We start from the raw sequence: 17,925 nt of genomic DNA on the forward strand, positions 1-17,925 counted from the left end.
CAAAGGATAAAGGTGGCTTGGGATTGGGAAATGTCAGCCTCAGGAATAAGGCCCTTCTTGGTAAATGGTGGTGGAGATGTTCAGTGGAAAGGGAGTCGTTGTGGAAAAAAGTTATTAAAAGCATTTATGGGATTCACGATAACGGGTGGGATTTGGGGTTGGCGGATAAGGAGACGTTTAGAAGTCCTTGGAAGTGTATATCTCGGTCTTATCAGGATTTTCATCAACTAGTGAGGGCGGTGCCAAAACAAGGTAATATAGTTCGTTTCTGGGAGGATGTTTGGGAGGGGGAGTCTTCGTTTTCAATCCGTTTTTCGTCGTTGTTTCGACTTTCTTTGATTACCAATAAACCTATCAGTCAATTTTTTGAAGTCGTTAGTAGTGGGGGTAGTTTCTCTTTTATTTGGGATATCAGATTTAGGAGGGATCTTACTGACGGAGAGTTACTCGAATTCACTGAATTGCTAAGAGTTTTAGAGAGTGTTAGATTGCAGACGGGTCTTGAGGATTTTAGAGTGTGGTTGGGGGATGCGTCAGGGTTGTTCACTGTTAGATCTTTTTATGATTCATTCTTCACTACTCCTATTTTCCACTCTTTCAGCTATTATAACAACATTTGGAAAATTAATGTCCCTCAAAAGATTAGGATTTTCTCGTGGATAGTGGCCTTGGGAAAGTTGCCTACATGCGATTCGGTGCAGCGAAGGTGGAGGGGATGTGTTTTGAGACCGAAGTGGTGCTGTTTATGTAGAAATCATGAAGAAGACCAAGATCATCTATTACTGCATTGCTCCTTTGCACGAGGACTTTGGTTCAGAGTGTTAGAAGAATTGGGAATTCAATGGGTTATTCCACAACAAGCTAAAGACTTATTTCATGTTAATTCGGGTTGCTCGTTAAGCCGACAAAATCAGCAATTTCTGGTCTATGATAGTTCACGGCATGTTTTGGTCAATTTGGTTGGAAAGGAATAGCAGAATTTTCATGGATAAGGAAGAGTCTACAAACAACTATGGGAGAAAATAAAATTTATGGTTGCATCTTGGACGATCAGCTTGGACCAATTCAACCATTTAAGTATATCGGATTTAGTCAGGGATTAGACATTTGTTTGGTCTTGATTTGATCATGTTGATGTTTTGGAAGGTCTCCTTATGTTAGTGGTCTTGTAACTATGTTGCGGAATTCTCATCCGCATAGAATATGTAATCTTTATCGATTTTAATAAAATTAGTTTCCTATCAAAAAAAAAGAAAGTTAACCAGTCGTCTGCCTTAGGTATGGGCAGCTGCAATTTCCCATGGTCCTGGTAATTATCCATTAAATGCAAGTTATAAGACAGCAAATGAATATGCTTTCCAGGTATTATCAATTTTGTATTGATACAAAAAGAGTCATTTCTCAAATTGATGAAAGTTACCATGTTCTTGCAAAGGATGAAGTAGGTGTATCTTTGGAAGAAATATGCAAGGTTGTTCCTGGTGGGTGTCTAGTATTCTTTCCTAGTTACAAGCTGCTGGATAAAGTGAGCACTCGGTGGCAGGAAACTGGTCAATGGTCTCGGTTAAATGCTCAGAAGTCCCTGTTTATTGGTAGATATTTGAATTCCTTCTTAGTGACTTCATTGCTTCGAAATTGGAGTGAATCTTTCGTTTGTACATGGTTTCCATATCTTGATGCTACTTTTATTGGCCCTCCTCACCAATACTTGATTTTGCTTTTTGTTTAGAACCAAGAGGAGGTGGTCAGGATGCTTTGGAGCCTGTTTTAAAGGGTTTCTATAATACTATTCAATGGGGTGCAAAGCAGGTCAACAATAGAAAGATAAGGAGTAAAACATCAGGTCTAAAAAATGGCACTATGATCCATGAAGAAGAAAACAAAGAAGGCGCTGCTTTTCTTGCGGTTTGTCGAGGGAAGGTAATTTATTTCAATTTTTTGTTTACGGACATCAAATGTTGAGGTTACGGTTTTCACAAAAAAAACATGATCATGGAAAAACTGTTATCTTTTATCCTGATTTGTGGTGTTGAATCTACCTTTTGTATGTGTACAATGTCATTTTAAGCAACTAAGTACTAACTGTTTAAGACATATTCAAACCTTTATTCTTTAGTTTATCATTGTTTTAACTTTCCTATGCTTTCTGATGATATTAACAAAAAATCAGAATATACAAGCAAAAGAATACAAAATCAAAAATAATAATCAGATTCTTAATAAAAAATTTAATTTTTTCATGGTTCTGAACAACAGTTCACCACCATATCAGAGCAGATTAGTGGTCATTTTATGAATTTATCTAATCGCATTAGGTTCAGAACAAATAAAAACTTGGAAATATATCATTACTATTTTGTCCCAAAACACTCAGTGCTGCCAAAATATTTCTTGCATTAAACTTTCAGAATACCAGAGTTTCGCTCTTTTCAATCACAAAATACAGAACTTTAAACATAGAATGAAATAGAAAAACCACTTACCAATTGTGAGGCCCGGGGCCGAAGAGGGCGGGGGGTGATTGCCGATGCCATGAGGTTGCACGGACAATGAGCGGCTCCTGATAGGCTTCTAGGTGGAGGGAACATGAATGAACCGATTCCACATCGGAATGAGAGAGATTCCGAGACTGTTCAATGTAATGGACTGTACAGTTGAAGAGGGCTTAAAAGATTTGATATGTACTACTCATATCAAGAAGGTGCATCTTCTTTTCGGTAGCTCATCACATAAGAACTCCGAAGTTAACCGTGCTTGACTTAGGGCAATTCTGGGATAGGTGACCCACTGGAAAGTTTTCTAGGGTGCGTGTGAGTTAGGACATAAGCACGCTGGAAAGACTCGTCTTGGTACAGTGAGGACAGTCGTCGAATCTGGGGCGTTACACTAATAGTGCTATATTGGCTAAAGTGTCTTGAGGTATCTGATTGAGAACAGGAGCAAAAATCCTTGGAAAATCATGTTTACCTTCGTTCAAGCTTCTTGAGCTGGAAGAGCGAGCGGGTAAAGCTTATTCACAAAATTTAAAGAGAGTCCTTTAGTGAATTTTTGTGAGTAGTTTATATAGATATTGAAATTTCAGGTGCATATTAGTTCCCTTTATTGCCAAAACTTGGCTCTTATGTAAGGGGTTTAATTTAATAGATAATGGCAGTTTAATACATGATGACCATTCTGCAATATACATGGATTGGGTTTGTGAAATTGGTCTATTCCACACGATTCCGTTATGATAAGTCGAATGTAATAAGTTTTCAAAGTTGTTAAAGGAATGCTTTAAAGATTAAGGTTTATATGTATTTATTTGTGGAAATCGATCGGCCCCCACTTGCTGAGTGTTTCCAAAATGCTCACTCCTTACATCTCTTCCCAGATAAGACTGAGGAACAAGCTTTGACAGAGGAACAAGCCCAGGAAGCACCAGATGATGTTGTTGCAGGTAACTGTTCTTTATGTGGTTACCCTGCTTATGTATTGATAGATACGGGTGCTTCTCATACATTTATAACTGAACGATTTGCAATGAGTCATGCATTGCTTGTTGAGTCTTTATCTGCTGTATTGTCTGTCTCTTCTCCTTTGGGGACAGGTTTGGTATCAGTGAATTCTGTGAAACATTTTATGCTACAGTATGATGGGCATGAGATTGATTTATATTGTATTGTGCTTGGGTTGTCGGATTTTGATTGTATTATCGATATCGATATGCTGACCAAGTACAGAGCTACCGTTGATTATTTCCATAAGATTGTGAGATTCAGACCTGAGATGGCTGAAGAATGGAAATTTTACAGTAAGGGTTCTAGATCTAGAATTCCTTTGATAACTGCTATGTCTATGACCCGATTATTATAGAAAGGAGCAGAGGGATTCCTTGTATATTAAGTTGACTTACTGAAATCGAGCCCATCATTGGCTAATTTGCCAGTGGTCCATGAGTTTGCTGATGTCTTCCCAGATGAGATTCCGGGTTTGCCTCCGATTCGAGAGATAGATTTCAGCATTGAGTTGGTACCAGGTACAGTTCCGATTTCTAGAGCTCCGTACAGAATGGCACCGATTGAGTTGAAAGAATTGAAAGTTCAGCTGGAAGATTTACTGGCCAAGGGTTACATCAGACCGAGTGTTTCTCCTGGGGTGCTCCAGTACTGTTTGTGAAAAAGAAGGACGGTTCAATGAGACTTTGCATTGACTACCGGCAACTGAACAAGGCTACGGTAAAGAACAAACATCCTTTGCCTCGTATCGATGATTTATTTGACCGGTTACAGGGTTCTTCTATTTATTCGAAGATCGATCTGAGATCTGGATATCATCAGCTGAGAGTAAGAGATTCTGATATTTGGAAGACAGCTTTTAGAACCAGGTATGGCCATTATGAGTTTATTTTCATGCCGTTTGGGTTGACTAATGCTCCAGCTATGTTTATGGGATTTATGAACCCTGTATTTCAGAAATATCCTGATGATTTTGTGATTATATTTATTGATGATATTCTGATTTACTCGAAGAATATGATTGATCATGCTGAGCATTTGAGAACTGTATTGAGAATTCTAAGGGCTGAGAAATTGTATGCCAAGTTTTCGAAATGTGAATTCTGGTTGAAATAGGTTGTATTTTTGGGTCATATTATATCTGGAGATGAAATTTGTGAGGCCCAGGGCCGAAGAGGGCGGGGGGCGATCGCCGGTGCCATCGATTGCACGGACAATGAGCGGCTCCTGGCAGGCTTCTAGGTGGAGAGAACATGAATGAACCGACCCACACAGGAATGAGAGGGATTCCGAGACTGTTCAATGTAATGGACTGTACAGTTGAAGAGGGCTTAAAAAGATTTGATTTGTACTACTCATATCACGAAGGTGCATCTTCTTTTCGGTAGCTCATGACATAAGAACTTCAAAGTTAAGCGTGCTTGACTTGGGGCAATTTTGGGATGGGTGACCTCCTGGGAAGTTTCCTAGGGTGCGTGTGAGTGAGTACATAAGCACGCTGAAAAGTCTCGTCTTGATACATTGAGGACATTCGTCGAATTCGGGGCGTTACAGTTGGTATCAGAGCCGACCTCTCTTAGTACGGTGTGGTTCGGGGACGAACCAAGCGGAAGCTGGTGGGGTGGGCATGTGAGGCCCGGGGCCGAAGAGGGCGGGGGGTGATCGCCGGTGCCATCAGTTGCACGGACAATGAGCGGCTCCTGGCAGGCTTCTAGGTGGAGAGAACATGAATGAACCGACCCACACGGGAATGAGAGGGATTCCGAGACTGTTCAATGTAATGGACTGTACAGTTGAAGAGGGCTAAAAAAGATTTGATTTGTACTACTCATATCAAGAAAGTGCATCTTTTTTTCGGTAGCTCATCACATAAGAACTTCAAAGTTAAGCGTGGTTGACTTGAGACAATTTTGGGATGGGTGACCTCCTAGGAAGTTTCCCAGGGTGCGTGTGAGTGAGGACATAAGCACGCTGGAAAGACTCGTCTTGATACAGTGAGGACAGTCGTCGAATACGGGCCTTTACAAGATTTCTGTTAATCCTAACAAAGTCGAATCCTTGACCAGTTAGCCGAGACCGACTTCTGTGCCAGAGATACGCAGTTTTATGGGTTTAGCAGGCTATTACCGACAATTTATTAAAGATTTTTTGAGTATTGCCAAGCCGATTACTCAGTTGACTCAGAAGAATGCACCATTTGTTTGGTCTAAAGAGTGTGAGTCCAGTTTCCTTGAGTTGAAGAAGAGATTGACCAGTGCTCCGGTGTTGACTATCCCTTCAGGTACTGGTGATTTTGTTGTTTATTGTGACGCTTCTCACAGAGGATTGGTTTGGTTTTGATGCAACGAGGACATGTTATTGCCTATGCCTCGAGACAATTGAAGCCACATGAATCTCGCTACCCAATTCATGATCTTGAATTGGCAGCCATCGTATTTGCACTGAAGATATGGCGACACTACCTATATGGTGAGAAGTTTGAGATTTATTCTGATAACAAGAGTCTGAAATATCTGCTTTCACAGTCCAAGTTGAATATGAGACAACGAAGATGGCTTGATTTGCTTAAAGATTTTGATTGTGAAATCAAGTACTATCCGGGGAAATCGAATGCAGCAGCTGATGCACTGAGTCGAAAGGTATGTTTTTTATCCTTATCGACGATTGGTGTTTCGAATTTGATTGAAGATTGCTGTCTGTCTGGATTAGTATTTAAAAAGATTGTAAACCATTGAGATTATATGCTGTTCGAGTTGAACCAGAGCTGATGTTGAGAATTAAAAAAGCTCAGAAAGTTGATCAGAATGTTCAGAATTCGATATCGATGGTCAGAGCAGGGCATTGATCAGAGTATCAGGTATGTGATGATGTACTGTATGTGAATAATCGTCTTGTTGTGCCAGATGTTTCAGATTTGAAACGACAGATATTGTCAGAAGCACACAGCAGTCGATTCAGTATTCATCCATGTGGCAGAAAGATGTATAATGATCTGAAAAGACAGTTTTGGTGGAAACAGATGAAAGCTGATATTGCTGATATTATATTCAAGTGTCTGAATTGCCAACAGGTAAAAGCGGAAATAAAAAAACCAGGAGGTCTATTACAGAGTTTTTCTATTCCTGAATGGAAATGGGATCACATTTTTATGGATTTTGTGACGAAACTAGCACGATCCTCCCGAGGTTGTGATGCGATTTGGGTTGTGATTGACAGATTGACCAAATTAGCATGCTTTATTCCGTACAAGATGACGTACAGACATGACCAGATGGCAGAGATCTATGTCAGAGAAGTGGTCAGATTGCATGGAGTGCCGAAGTCGATTGTATCAGACCGTGATCCTCGGTTTACTTCACACTTTTGGCACAGTTTGCAGCAAGATCTGGGTACGAAGTTACATCTGAGTACCGCATATCATCCACAGAACGACAGACAGTCAGAGCGGACTATCCAGACACTGGAAGATATGCTGAGAGCTGTAGTGCTAGATTTTGGCACTAGTTGGCAAGATTCCTTGCCACTTTGTGAGTTTTTGTACAACAACAGCTATCAGACGAGTATTGAGATGGCACCATTTGAAGCGTTGTATGGAAAGAAGCGCATATCCCCTCTGTATTGGGATGATATCTCTGAGGTTCCTGAGATTGGACTTGATATGATTCAAGACATGACAGAAAAAGTGAAGCTGATTCTGAAGAGAATGAGAACATCTCAAGACCGACAGGCCAAATATGCCAATGTTAGTCGTCGACTGTTGGTATTTGAGGCAGGAGACAGAGTATTTTTGAAGATTTCTCCTTTCAGAGGTGTTGTCAGATTTGGCAAGAAAGGGAAATTGTTTCCCCGATACATTGGGCCGTATGAGATTCTCGAGAAGATAGGTGATCGTGCCTATCGACTCGCCTTACCGTCTTCTCTATCTGGAATACATGATGTCTTTCATGTATCTTTATTGCAGAAGTATCTCCCAGATGGATCACATTATTCAGCCAGACGAGGCCGAACTTGATGAGACACTGAGTTACTTCGAGAAGCCGATTCAGATTCTTGATCGTAAAGAAAAGCAACTCAGAACAAAGACTATTTTCTTGTGAAAGTTCAGTGGAGTCGTCATGGCATTTAAGAAGCTACCTGGGAGACGGAATCAGATATGAGACAGAAATTCCTGGAGTTATTTCACTGATGTGAGTTTCTTATTTAGTTTCTATTCTCCATTCCTTATTGTATCTGATTTGATATCTGATTTGATTGCCTGTGATTTCGGGGACGAAATCGGATCTTAGGGGGGGAGAAATGTAATGCCCGAGAATTTTGTTATTGTAATCTGAAATGATTTATTGATAATTGATGTCATTATAGACGGAACGGATCAGACCGGGAAAGACGAAAGAAGAAGTGAATTATGTACGAGGACTGAGCCCCTCGCGCATATGCGCGAGGTAGGCAAAGAACCTCGCGCATATGCGCTACCAGGACCGCGCATATGCGCGAGTATGGCAGAGGACCTCGCGCATATGCACCGGGAGATGACGCGCATATGCGCGAGCAGTAGAACACTTGAAGGCCGAGAACAATAGGCCTCGCGCATATGCGCCGAAGGAGGTCGCGCATATGCTTGAGACGTGCAACACCTAGAGTTAGCCACTTGCCCCTAGCCATACATTATATATATATCAACAAGCAATTTTATTCCTCAGAAAGAAAGAAGAAAGAACCGAGCCCTGGAGAAGTTTAAAGTTCTTGAATCTAGAATTTGAGTTGCGGAAAATCCGTCCGTTAGAATTTCAATCCGACTTCAGTATTGTGTTCCAATCGACAAGAGCTTCAACTAGACATAATTTTTCTTATGTTTTGATATGATTCGAAAATATGATAGTGAAGAAATCAGATATGATTCATATATGGTGTTCTTGATATGTTAGACATCGTATAATTGAAATCAGATCGAAGAACGGATAACGTATGAAATTGTTATGATTTTCTGGATGAAATTGATTGAGATTGATATCAGATTTGTATTATTATCGATTATGAGTTGTGGGAATTGATATCTGTTGATTTGTATTGCTGGGTATATTGAGATTCTGCAGTTATGGCGTTGAAACAGAATTAGATTGAATTCTGATTATATCCAGTATTGATTTGAGTGGTATATTGATATTGTACTCCTCGATATTTTCATTTCCAGATTGAGTAATTGGCAGATTCGAATTCAAGACTTCGACAAAACCAGAAACCGACAAAAAAAGGTATAAATCAATGTTAACCGAGAGATCGACTCGAGTCAGATTGGACTTGAGTTTCCCAAAAACCACATACTTTATTTATTGCATTGATGTTTGCAATTTATGAGATTGATATGCTTAGTCTATTGATTTATAGTAGAGCGTGTATTGAGTCATGGGCGGAGATGCCTAGTCATTGGCGGAGATGCCAAGTCTTTGGCGGATATGCCAAGTCTTTGGCGGATATGCCAAGACACTGGATGTTTGATTTATATCGATGTTGCGTAGGAGAAGATCGGCTTCTATTGCGAAGATTCGGTATATTGTAATATCCAGGAACCGGGATCCCTATATTAGAGATGAGTCGAGTCTGAGATGACGAGTTCAGAGTTTAATTACATCTTTATATGGATTTATGTCTTTCAGATTTGATACATGCTATTGACATCTGTTTCATGCTTTTATATCTGTTTATATGATTGCATGTATACATTGTTTATACTGGGATTATATTCTCACCGGAGTTATCCGGCTGTTGTTGTGTTTGTATGTGTGCATGACAACAGGTGGGACATGATCAGGGTCACGAAAAGGATGGGAGATTCAAGATTAGCGTGGAGATCCGGACTTAGAAGTAGATCTGTTTCATCACTTGACATATAGTGACTGAACAGTAGTTTGAAATAAATGTACTTTGTACAGGACTTGTACTTTATTGTTGATATTTATATCAGACTGAGTTCATTATGTTCCGCACTTGTGTATTTAAAAAAAAAATTAGACCTAGATTAATTAACTGATCCTAATAATGATTAAGAAGAAGAATTAGGTTCGGGTCCCCACAAAATTCTTGAGATTATTATGTTTAGTCTATTGAGTTATAGCAAAGCATGTGTTATGAGTCTTTGGCAGAGGTTCCAAGTCACTGGACGTTTGGTTTTTATCGGTGTGCTTAGGAGAAGATCGACTCCTATTGTAGAGATTCGATATAGTGGGCCAAAATCTGAGAATAAGAACGTACCACCACCTAGCTGGGAAGAGTAGGTGGGAGACTTGTTACGTTCTTATTCAAACCAGGATCCCTAGATAAGATTCGAGTCAAAGAGTTAGAGTTAAAGAGTTTGATTTATAGCTTTGTATTGAGTTATGTTTTCGTAGATTACGATACATATTGTATTACAAATGTTATATGCTTTTGTATATGTTTGTATGAAATGCATGTATACATTGTTTATACTGGGAAATATGTTTCTCACCGGAGTTATCCGGCTGTTGTTGTGTTTGTATGTGTGCATGACAACAGGTGGGACGGGATTAGGGTCGAGAAGAGCTTGAAAGATCGAGATTAGAGTGGTGATTTGGGCTTAGAAGTAGAGCTGTTGTTCAACACATGACATGTAGTTGATAAACACTAGTTTGTTATGACTTTATTTTGTACAAGACTTGTACTTGTGATCATGTTGTAGATATGGAACTTGACCTTGTGAATTATATAAAGATGGAACATAACTTGTAGTATTTTGTACACTTGCTTATGAAATGTTCAACTTTAAAAAAAAAATTCGACCTAGTTTATTTAATTGATCCATTTAATCCCAATGATGATTGATAAGATGGAGTTAGCGTCCAGGTTCCCACAATTTGTACGGAAAGAAATGCCAGATATTTACTGATCACAAGAGTCTCAAGTATTTTTTCACGCAGAAAGAGCTGAATATTAGACAAAAACGGTGGTTGGAGTTAGTGAAAGACTACGATTGTTAAATTAACTACCATCTAGGGAAAGATAATGTTGTGACAGACGCTTTGAGAAATAAAATTGCAGTCGTAGCACAGTTGTCAGCGCAGAGATCTCTTCATTCAGAGATTCAGAGGTTTGTTTTAGAGGTGTATCCTAAGGGCAGAGCTCCTAAGTTGTCTAATCTGACAGTGCAGTCTTCATTACTAGACCAAATCCGTAGAGGTCAGCCTTCGGATGAGCACTTACAGAAATGGAGACTGAAGGATGAATTCAAGGACAGTGTGCTCTACACGATATCTGATGGTATTATGAGATACAAAGGCAGGATGTGGGTGCCTAGTGTTGATTCGATCAGAGTGGATATTCTATAAGAGGCACATGCATCTCCGTATTCCATCCATCCATGAGGTACCTAGAAGTACAAGGATTTGCAGATCCTGTATTGGTGGCCAGGTATTAAGCGAGACATCCGTCGATTTGTGTATGAATGCCTTATTTATCAGCAAGTGAAAGCGGAGAATCAAAGGCCAGCCGAAAATCTTAAGGCGCTCCATATCCCCGAGTGGAAATGGGAGAACATCACCATGGATTTGGTTGTGGGGTTGTCGAGGTCAGTCAGAGGATCCAACGCAATTTGGGTTATAGTGGACCGACTTACTAAATCAACGCCTTTCTTACCGGTGAAGACGACTTTCTCCATGACTCAGCATGCATAACTCTATAACAGGGAGATAGTCCAACTGCACGGGATCCCAGTTTCTATTGTGTCTGACAGGGACCCGAGGTTTACATCGTCCTTTTGGGAGAGTTTAAATGCAGCCATGGGGACGAAGTTGCTATTCAGTACTGCATTTCACCCTCAGACATATGGCCAGTCTGAGCGAGAGTTTCAGATTTTGGAGGACTTGTTGAGAGCTTTTGTGATCGATATGGGAAGAAGTGTAGATCGCCGATTCATTGGGATGAATTCGGTGAGAGATCAGAACTTGGTCAATAGATTATTCAGCAGACTGCAGATGTGGTGGTCAAGATTCGAGACAGAATGAATACCGCACAGAGTTGTCAAAAGAGTTATGCTGACAAGAGGAGAAGAGATATTAAGTTTGCCGTAGTTGACCACGTTTTTGTGAAGATAACACCTATGAAGGGTGTTATGAGGTTTGGGAAGAGAGGCAAGCTCAGTCCGAGATTTATTGTACCTTTGGAGATACTTGACAGAGTTGGGACTCTAGCCTATCGTGTAGCCCTACCGTCGAATCTAGCAGGGGTACACAACGTGTTCCACGTGTCGATGCTGAGGAAGTATCTAGTTAACCCTTCGCATGTCTTTAGTTTCAAGCCATTGTAGTTGGCTCCAGATCAATCGTATGAGGAAAGACCAGTTCAAATCCTAGACAGGCAAGAGCGGAAGCTTCGGAGCAAGGTGACCAAGTTGGTCAAGGTCCGGTGGTTGAATCAATCAGCGGATGAGGCCACTTGGGAGGCCGAGGCAGATATGAGGAATCGTTACCCGGAACTGTTTGGTAAGACTTAATTTCGGGGACGAAATTTATTTAAGTTGTGGAGGAATTGTAGAGCCTAAAATCAGTACTCGTAAAATCCATGCATTTATTTAAATTATCAAACTATTTAATTAATTTTTAAAATTTTTTTAGTGATGTATGATTTATGAAATGACATTATTTTAAATTAAGTATGTTTATGTGATGTACGTTAAAATATTTTCTTGAATTTCATGTTCCAGGCGATTATTTGATGCGGGATCGAGGAAAAGAGACCTTCGACGATTTTGCCAATTTTAAAATGTGGTATTTTATTTTAAGTCAAGAAAATGGCATTTTAAATGATTTATTTAGTTTTAGCATTTAACAAGCATAATTTAATTATTAGGTGATTTTATGATTTTAAAAATTTTAAAGTTTAACAATTGTGCATTTTATTTTAAATTAAGAGATTTTAGAAAAGTTAGTAGGCGATTAGCAGTTTTATTAGCATTTTAATTAGAAGCTTAATTGTGTAATTAAGCAAAAATTTGGTCCCCTAATTATCAAAACACACGCACACACACTTAACCACACACACTTTTCGGCCATCACACACTCACACTTCATTCCATTCCATTTCATTTTTTCTTGAGAGCAAAAGTTAGGGTTCTTGGTGTTATAGCAGCAGCCGCCCCTTCCCCTTCAATTTTCCAGCAATTCTCGTCCACTTTTCTTCAAGAAAATCGTGCCACATTCGTCCCAAATCAACCCTTGCACCTTCCTCGCTTCGGTATCGCCGTTTCAGAATTTTAAAGATCAAATGCATGTATAGTCTATTTTTTCTACACTGATCTCGTTATATTATGTGTTGTGATGTTTATTATGCTTAAAAATCCATGTATGTTGTGAAAAGTATGAGAAAAAACGTTTGAAATGATTTTTGGATAAAAAAATTTAGATCTGAAAACGTGTCTGCTGGCATTTCGATTTATGAGAAAAATCGGTTGATTTTCTAGAAATGTTTTCAACATATAAAACGTAGTAATTTTTAATACCTTCTATTTGACATTAAATTTGCAATTTTTGTATAAGCGACGTGTGAGTTATTAGCCTTTTCGTTGGACTGCTCAAACTGCAATTTTATGAAAATTGCGTTTTTGACGTGTTCGTGAAATTTATTGATTTAGGCTTCGTTGGGGACCTTGGATGATTGCTGCTACGTTTAGGTATATTAAGTATGATGTGGGTTTTATTTTCGGTGCTTCGCTTCGTGTATATAGGCAATTGGTTTCATTAGAAGTCGTAGAAAAGGCTTTGGTGTCAAAATGTCGTATTCATGAGTTGTGTTCCATTGCATGTCGTGCTTAGTTGTTTTGGGGCATTTGTGTGAGTTGAATCATTGTCATAGTGTCCTAGGAGGCGTCTTGAAGTGTTGGTTCGAGTCGATTGGGTGTGGCATAGTGTTTACATCAAATTTTGTTCTTTGAGGTCGAGTTTGCACAAAGTCAGTGCCGCAGCGCTCACCAGGAGCGCCGCCACGCCCGTCCTAAGCGCAGCGCTGTCCAGTGCCTAGGAACTCGTCCATGACTTTTTAAACCACTATTTTTAGGTTCATGTATTCCATGTTTGGGAAATGTTCACACTTCATATAGAGATTGTTTTGGGGTTCAATGTCATTATTTAGTACGATGATTAAGCGAGGACAAGTACCGAGTGATTTAAAACGTCATAAGTAAATCGTCATTTCGTGTGGTGAGCATGACTATTACGTCTAAGCAATGAAAAAATTAAGTGAATGTAATCATGTTAGTATGTGCAGCAGTGGCCCCAAGTGTAAGGCCCGACAATTTTATCCTATTAATCTGAAATGATTTGGGGATAATTGATATGAATATAGACGGAAAGAATCGGACCGGACAAGACGAGATAATGCATGAAAATGGGCGAGGAACAGTAGCCCTCGCGCATATGCGCGGCACAGATGCGCGCATGTGCGCGACATGGGCAGAGGACCTCGTGCATATGCGCGAAGTGAGTCGCGCATATGCGCGAGCCTGTACAAGCGAAAGATCCTTCGCGAGGACAGAACACCTCGCGCATATGAGCGAGGAGGGGCGCGCATATGCGCGAGGCAAGTATTTGGGGTGATTGCCGAGACAGTAAGTCTCGCGCATATGCACGAGCAGGTGTATTCAGGAATGCCGAGTCCAGAGAGTTGGGCGCATATGCGCGGAAAGGTGTCGCGCATATGCGCCAGCAGTTGGGAAGACACGCGCCGAGACTTAAGGTCTTGCGCATATGCGCCGGTTGATGTCGCGCATATGCGCGAGACGTGTTGCGTGAAGAATGTGCCATTTGCCTTGCTGCATGCACGATATATATATATATATATGTAACATTCCTCTTCAGACAAGAGAAACGAAGGGAGAAACGAAGAAAGAGAAGATTCAGAGAAGCTCCGAAAATCCTTACGCCTTTTGGGAGAAATCCGTCTATCCGATTTTGAATCCGACTTCAGTACTATGTTCCTATCGACGTAGACTACAACTGGACGTAAGTTTTGCTACGTTTTAATATGTTTTGGAATTATGGTATTGTCAGAATCTGATATGATTCATATATGATGTTCTTGGCATGTTAGACATCGTATAATCGAAACCGGACTGAAGAACAAATACCATATGAAATTGTTATGATTTTTAGAGTTAAGTTGAGTAAGAATTGATATCAAGATTGAGTGATTATCGAGTATAAGATGTTAGAATTGATATCTGACTGATATGATATGGCTGGATATATTGAGATTATGATGTTATGCCGTTGAACCATAATTTGATTGAATTCTGATTATATCCAGTATTGATTGAGTGGTGTATTGATACGTACCCTCGATATTGTTATTGTCAGATTGAGTATTGACAGGCTTTGAGTTCGAGACTTCGACAGAGTCAGAGTATCAGAAAGAAAGGTATAAATTAATGTTGAGTTGGGATTGCACAAATCGAGTGAGGTTTGACTCGAGTCTCCCTAAATCACATACTTAGTTATTACATTGATATTTGTAATTGATAAGATTGATGTTTGTAGTCTATTGATTTATAGCCACTACATGTATTGACTACTGATACGCTAGTCATCGACTGATTCGCCTAGTTACTGTATGCATGTATTGACTGCTGATTCGCCAAGTCACCGACTGATTCGTCTGGTTATTGGCTGATTCGTCTAGTTATCGACTGATTCGTCTAAACTTTGGCTGATTCGCTTAATTACTGACTGATTCGTCTAATTATTGGCCGATTCGCTTAATCCTTGACTGATTCGTCAATTCTGTGGCTGTTTCGCCCAGACACTGGATATATGAATTATATCGATGCCGTTTAGGGTTGATTCATTCCTATCGACTGAGATTCGATATAATTATCAATATCCAGACATTGGGATCCCTATGTTAGAGTTGAGTCGAGTCTGAGACGACGCGTTGTTTGAGTCAAGTCTGATGCGACTAGTTGATTTACAGTTTTGATATCATACATGTTTGTTGATTGGCTGCATGTGAATGATATTTGCTATATGCTTTTGTATATGTTTTTATATGATTGCATGTTTACATTGTTTATACTGGGATCTATTCTCACCGGAGTTATCCGGCTGTTGTCTTGTTTTGTATGTGTGCATGACAACAGGTAGGACAGGTTCAGGGTTGAGAAGATGAAGAGAGATCGTGATTAGAGTGGAGGCTCCGGACTTGGATTAGAGATAGGGTTGGACACTTGATATTAGCTGTTAAACCTTAATTGAATAAATGTATGTGGTACAGGACTTGTACTTTTATACTGAGATGTATATACGTTTTATGTCACTACGTTCCGCATTTTAAAAAAAAAATTTAGACCCTGCTTTATAATTGATTAATTAGTCCCAATGATGATTAAGAACATGATTAGCGTCCGGGGTCCCCACAACAGGTGGTATCAGAGCGATAGATCCTTTAGACTGAGATTGAAGAGAATGAGTGGGGTAGATTGAGTTTTTCTTTCCTTGCATGTGATTGCTAGCATGAGATTTATTTTAATGTTGATTGACATTGTGTATCCTAGCATGAGATTATGTTTTACTGTTTAGAAATACATGTGTACCTGATTATCTGATTTGAATTGGTATTATGTATTATTGAGTATGAATCAGATCTGATTCATGATCAGCAGTAAGATGATCCAAGAAAGAATGGAACAGGTTTGTAGTATTTGGGTTACTAATGGTTTTGGTAATCAGATGTACCTCCTCGAAGAATTCCAGAAAGGGGTAGTACTTCGACTGATCAGATAGATGTATCAGAAACTCCGATAGAAATATAGTTGAAGAGGTTTCAGGTATTTCAGCCGCCGATCCTGAGTTGTACCGAGATGTCTGAAGATTGTGAAAACTGGTTTGATGACATAGAAATACTGTTTGATTTATGTGATTATTCAGATGAGCAGAGAATTAAACTGATATTCCACCAGTTACGAGAGACTGCCAGAAGTTGGTGGATTACAAGTAAAAGAATGCTAGAACAGAGAGGTACAGTGATTTCGTGAGAAATATTCAGAACTGAATTTTATCGAATATTTTTCTCAGTTTCGTACCGGGAGGACAAAAGAGCAGAATTTGAGAATTTGAAACAAGGCCAACTGAATATTTAAGAATATGTTGCTAAATTATCTACTTTACTGCGTTTTGTTCATCAGATAGCTGGGAATGATGAAGCTGTAGCTGAGCAGTTCATCAAAGGATTGAATTCGGAGATAGTTGCATTGATAAATATGCAGCGACCTTACCATTTTGCTGATACTTTGAGTAGGGCAAAGAGAGCTGAGGTGAGTTTGATTCGACAACGAGAAGGGTTAGATGTGATTCAACTCCCGACACAGCAACTCCTTCTCAGATTTGATAAAGGCAGTACGAGTGGAAAGCAAGATTTGCTGAAAGCTCGAAAGAAACAGTTGAAGAAGTTGGGAAGTGGACCGAGTGGTTCATCCAGCTCCAGTGGTTCCAACCCAAGTTATACTGGAGTGTTGAAAAATATTTTTATTGAATGATTAATTTAAATTAATTAATATAAGGTGTTTTAAGTGTATTTTTCAAGAAATGGACTTGGTTGGGTATTTTTACCCGCCTGAACATATTTTTACCCGGTACGTGAATTTTATCGAATCGGGTGACTTTTTGAGGGCTCGAGAAATATTTTCAAAAACTGACCAAAACGAAATATTTTTCGAAAGTGTGTTTGGGCTTGATGGGCTTATTTTTTATGTTTAATGAGCTCTGAACCATTTTAATCCATTTAAACTTTTAATTTGGGCCCATTACTAACTTAATTATTATTTAAACTAAACCTTAAACCTAATTCTAATCATTTGCCGCCCACTTCACAATTCCAGCAGCCATTCCCACGTTAGTTACCGCAGCTCCTCTCATCTTTTCGTCATATAAGTCTCGGCCAAGCCTTGTCCCTTAAAAAAAAATCCTTTCCCCTCCTCCGGTGCTTGCCCGACGCGCGTCTCTTCGAGTTTTCAAGCATCTATACATCAAGGCACGCTATGTACCTCCTTTCTCATCATTTACACCATGATATATGCTGTTATTTTTCGTTGGTCTTTCATGAAGCATCATATTGTGAAAGTTTTGACATGAACTTGCATTTAATTGGTGTGCAACTCACGTTTTCCTATCCTTGTGCAAGGGGCTGCCTAAACTTGGTGTTAATGGGTTGTTTAGGACAGGAGTGAATGAGAAATACTGATGGAAGTCGAACATGGGTGGGTTTGAGGAAGAAGCATGAGGGCCAACCTAGTTTAGCGTGAATGGTAGGTGTTGGAGGCTAGATCGGGCAAGAGGGAAGGAATCGGCTGCAAGGGGTCAAACCGAGCCATGGTCCAGCCCCTAAGGGGCCTGAGGCGTGGTTCATGCTGGTCCATCCGCTGCTGGTCACG

The 17,925-nt window shown here is 39.8% G+C and overlaps 1 protein-coding gene across 1 annotated transcript in view; it reads left to right on the forward strand.

The window, feature by feature from the left end:
* Positions 1-17,925, forward strand: part of LOC142547367 (uncharacterized) — a 93,438-nt gene that overhangs the window by 11,460 nt on the left and 64,053 nt on the right. The window contains 3 exon segments of the mRNA XM_075655625.1: positions 1,279-1,362; positions 1,436-1,592; positions 1,730-1,920. Of these exon segments, the coding sequence (XP_075511740.1) occupies positions 1,279-1,362; positions 1,436-1,592; positions 1,730-1,920 (432 nt within the window).

Source organism: Primulina tabacum, chromosome 5 (genome assembly GCF_025594145.1).
Source record: "Primulina tabacum isolate GXHZ01 chromosome 5, ASM2559414v2, whole genome shotgun sequence".
Classification (NCBI taxonomy): domain Eukaryota; kingdom Viridiplantae; phylum Streptophyta; class Magnoliopsida; order Lamiales; family Gesneriaceae; genus Primulina; species Primulina tabacum.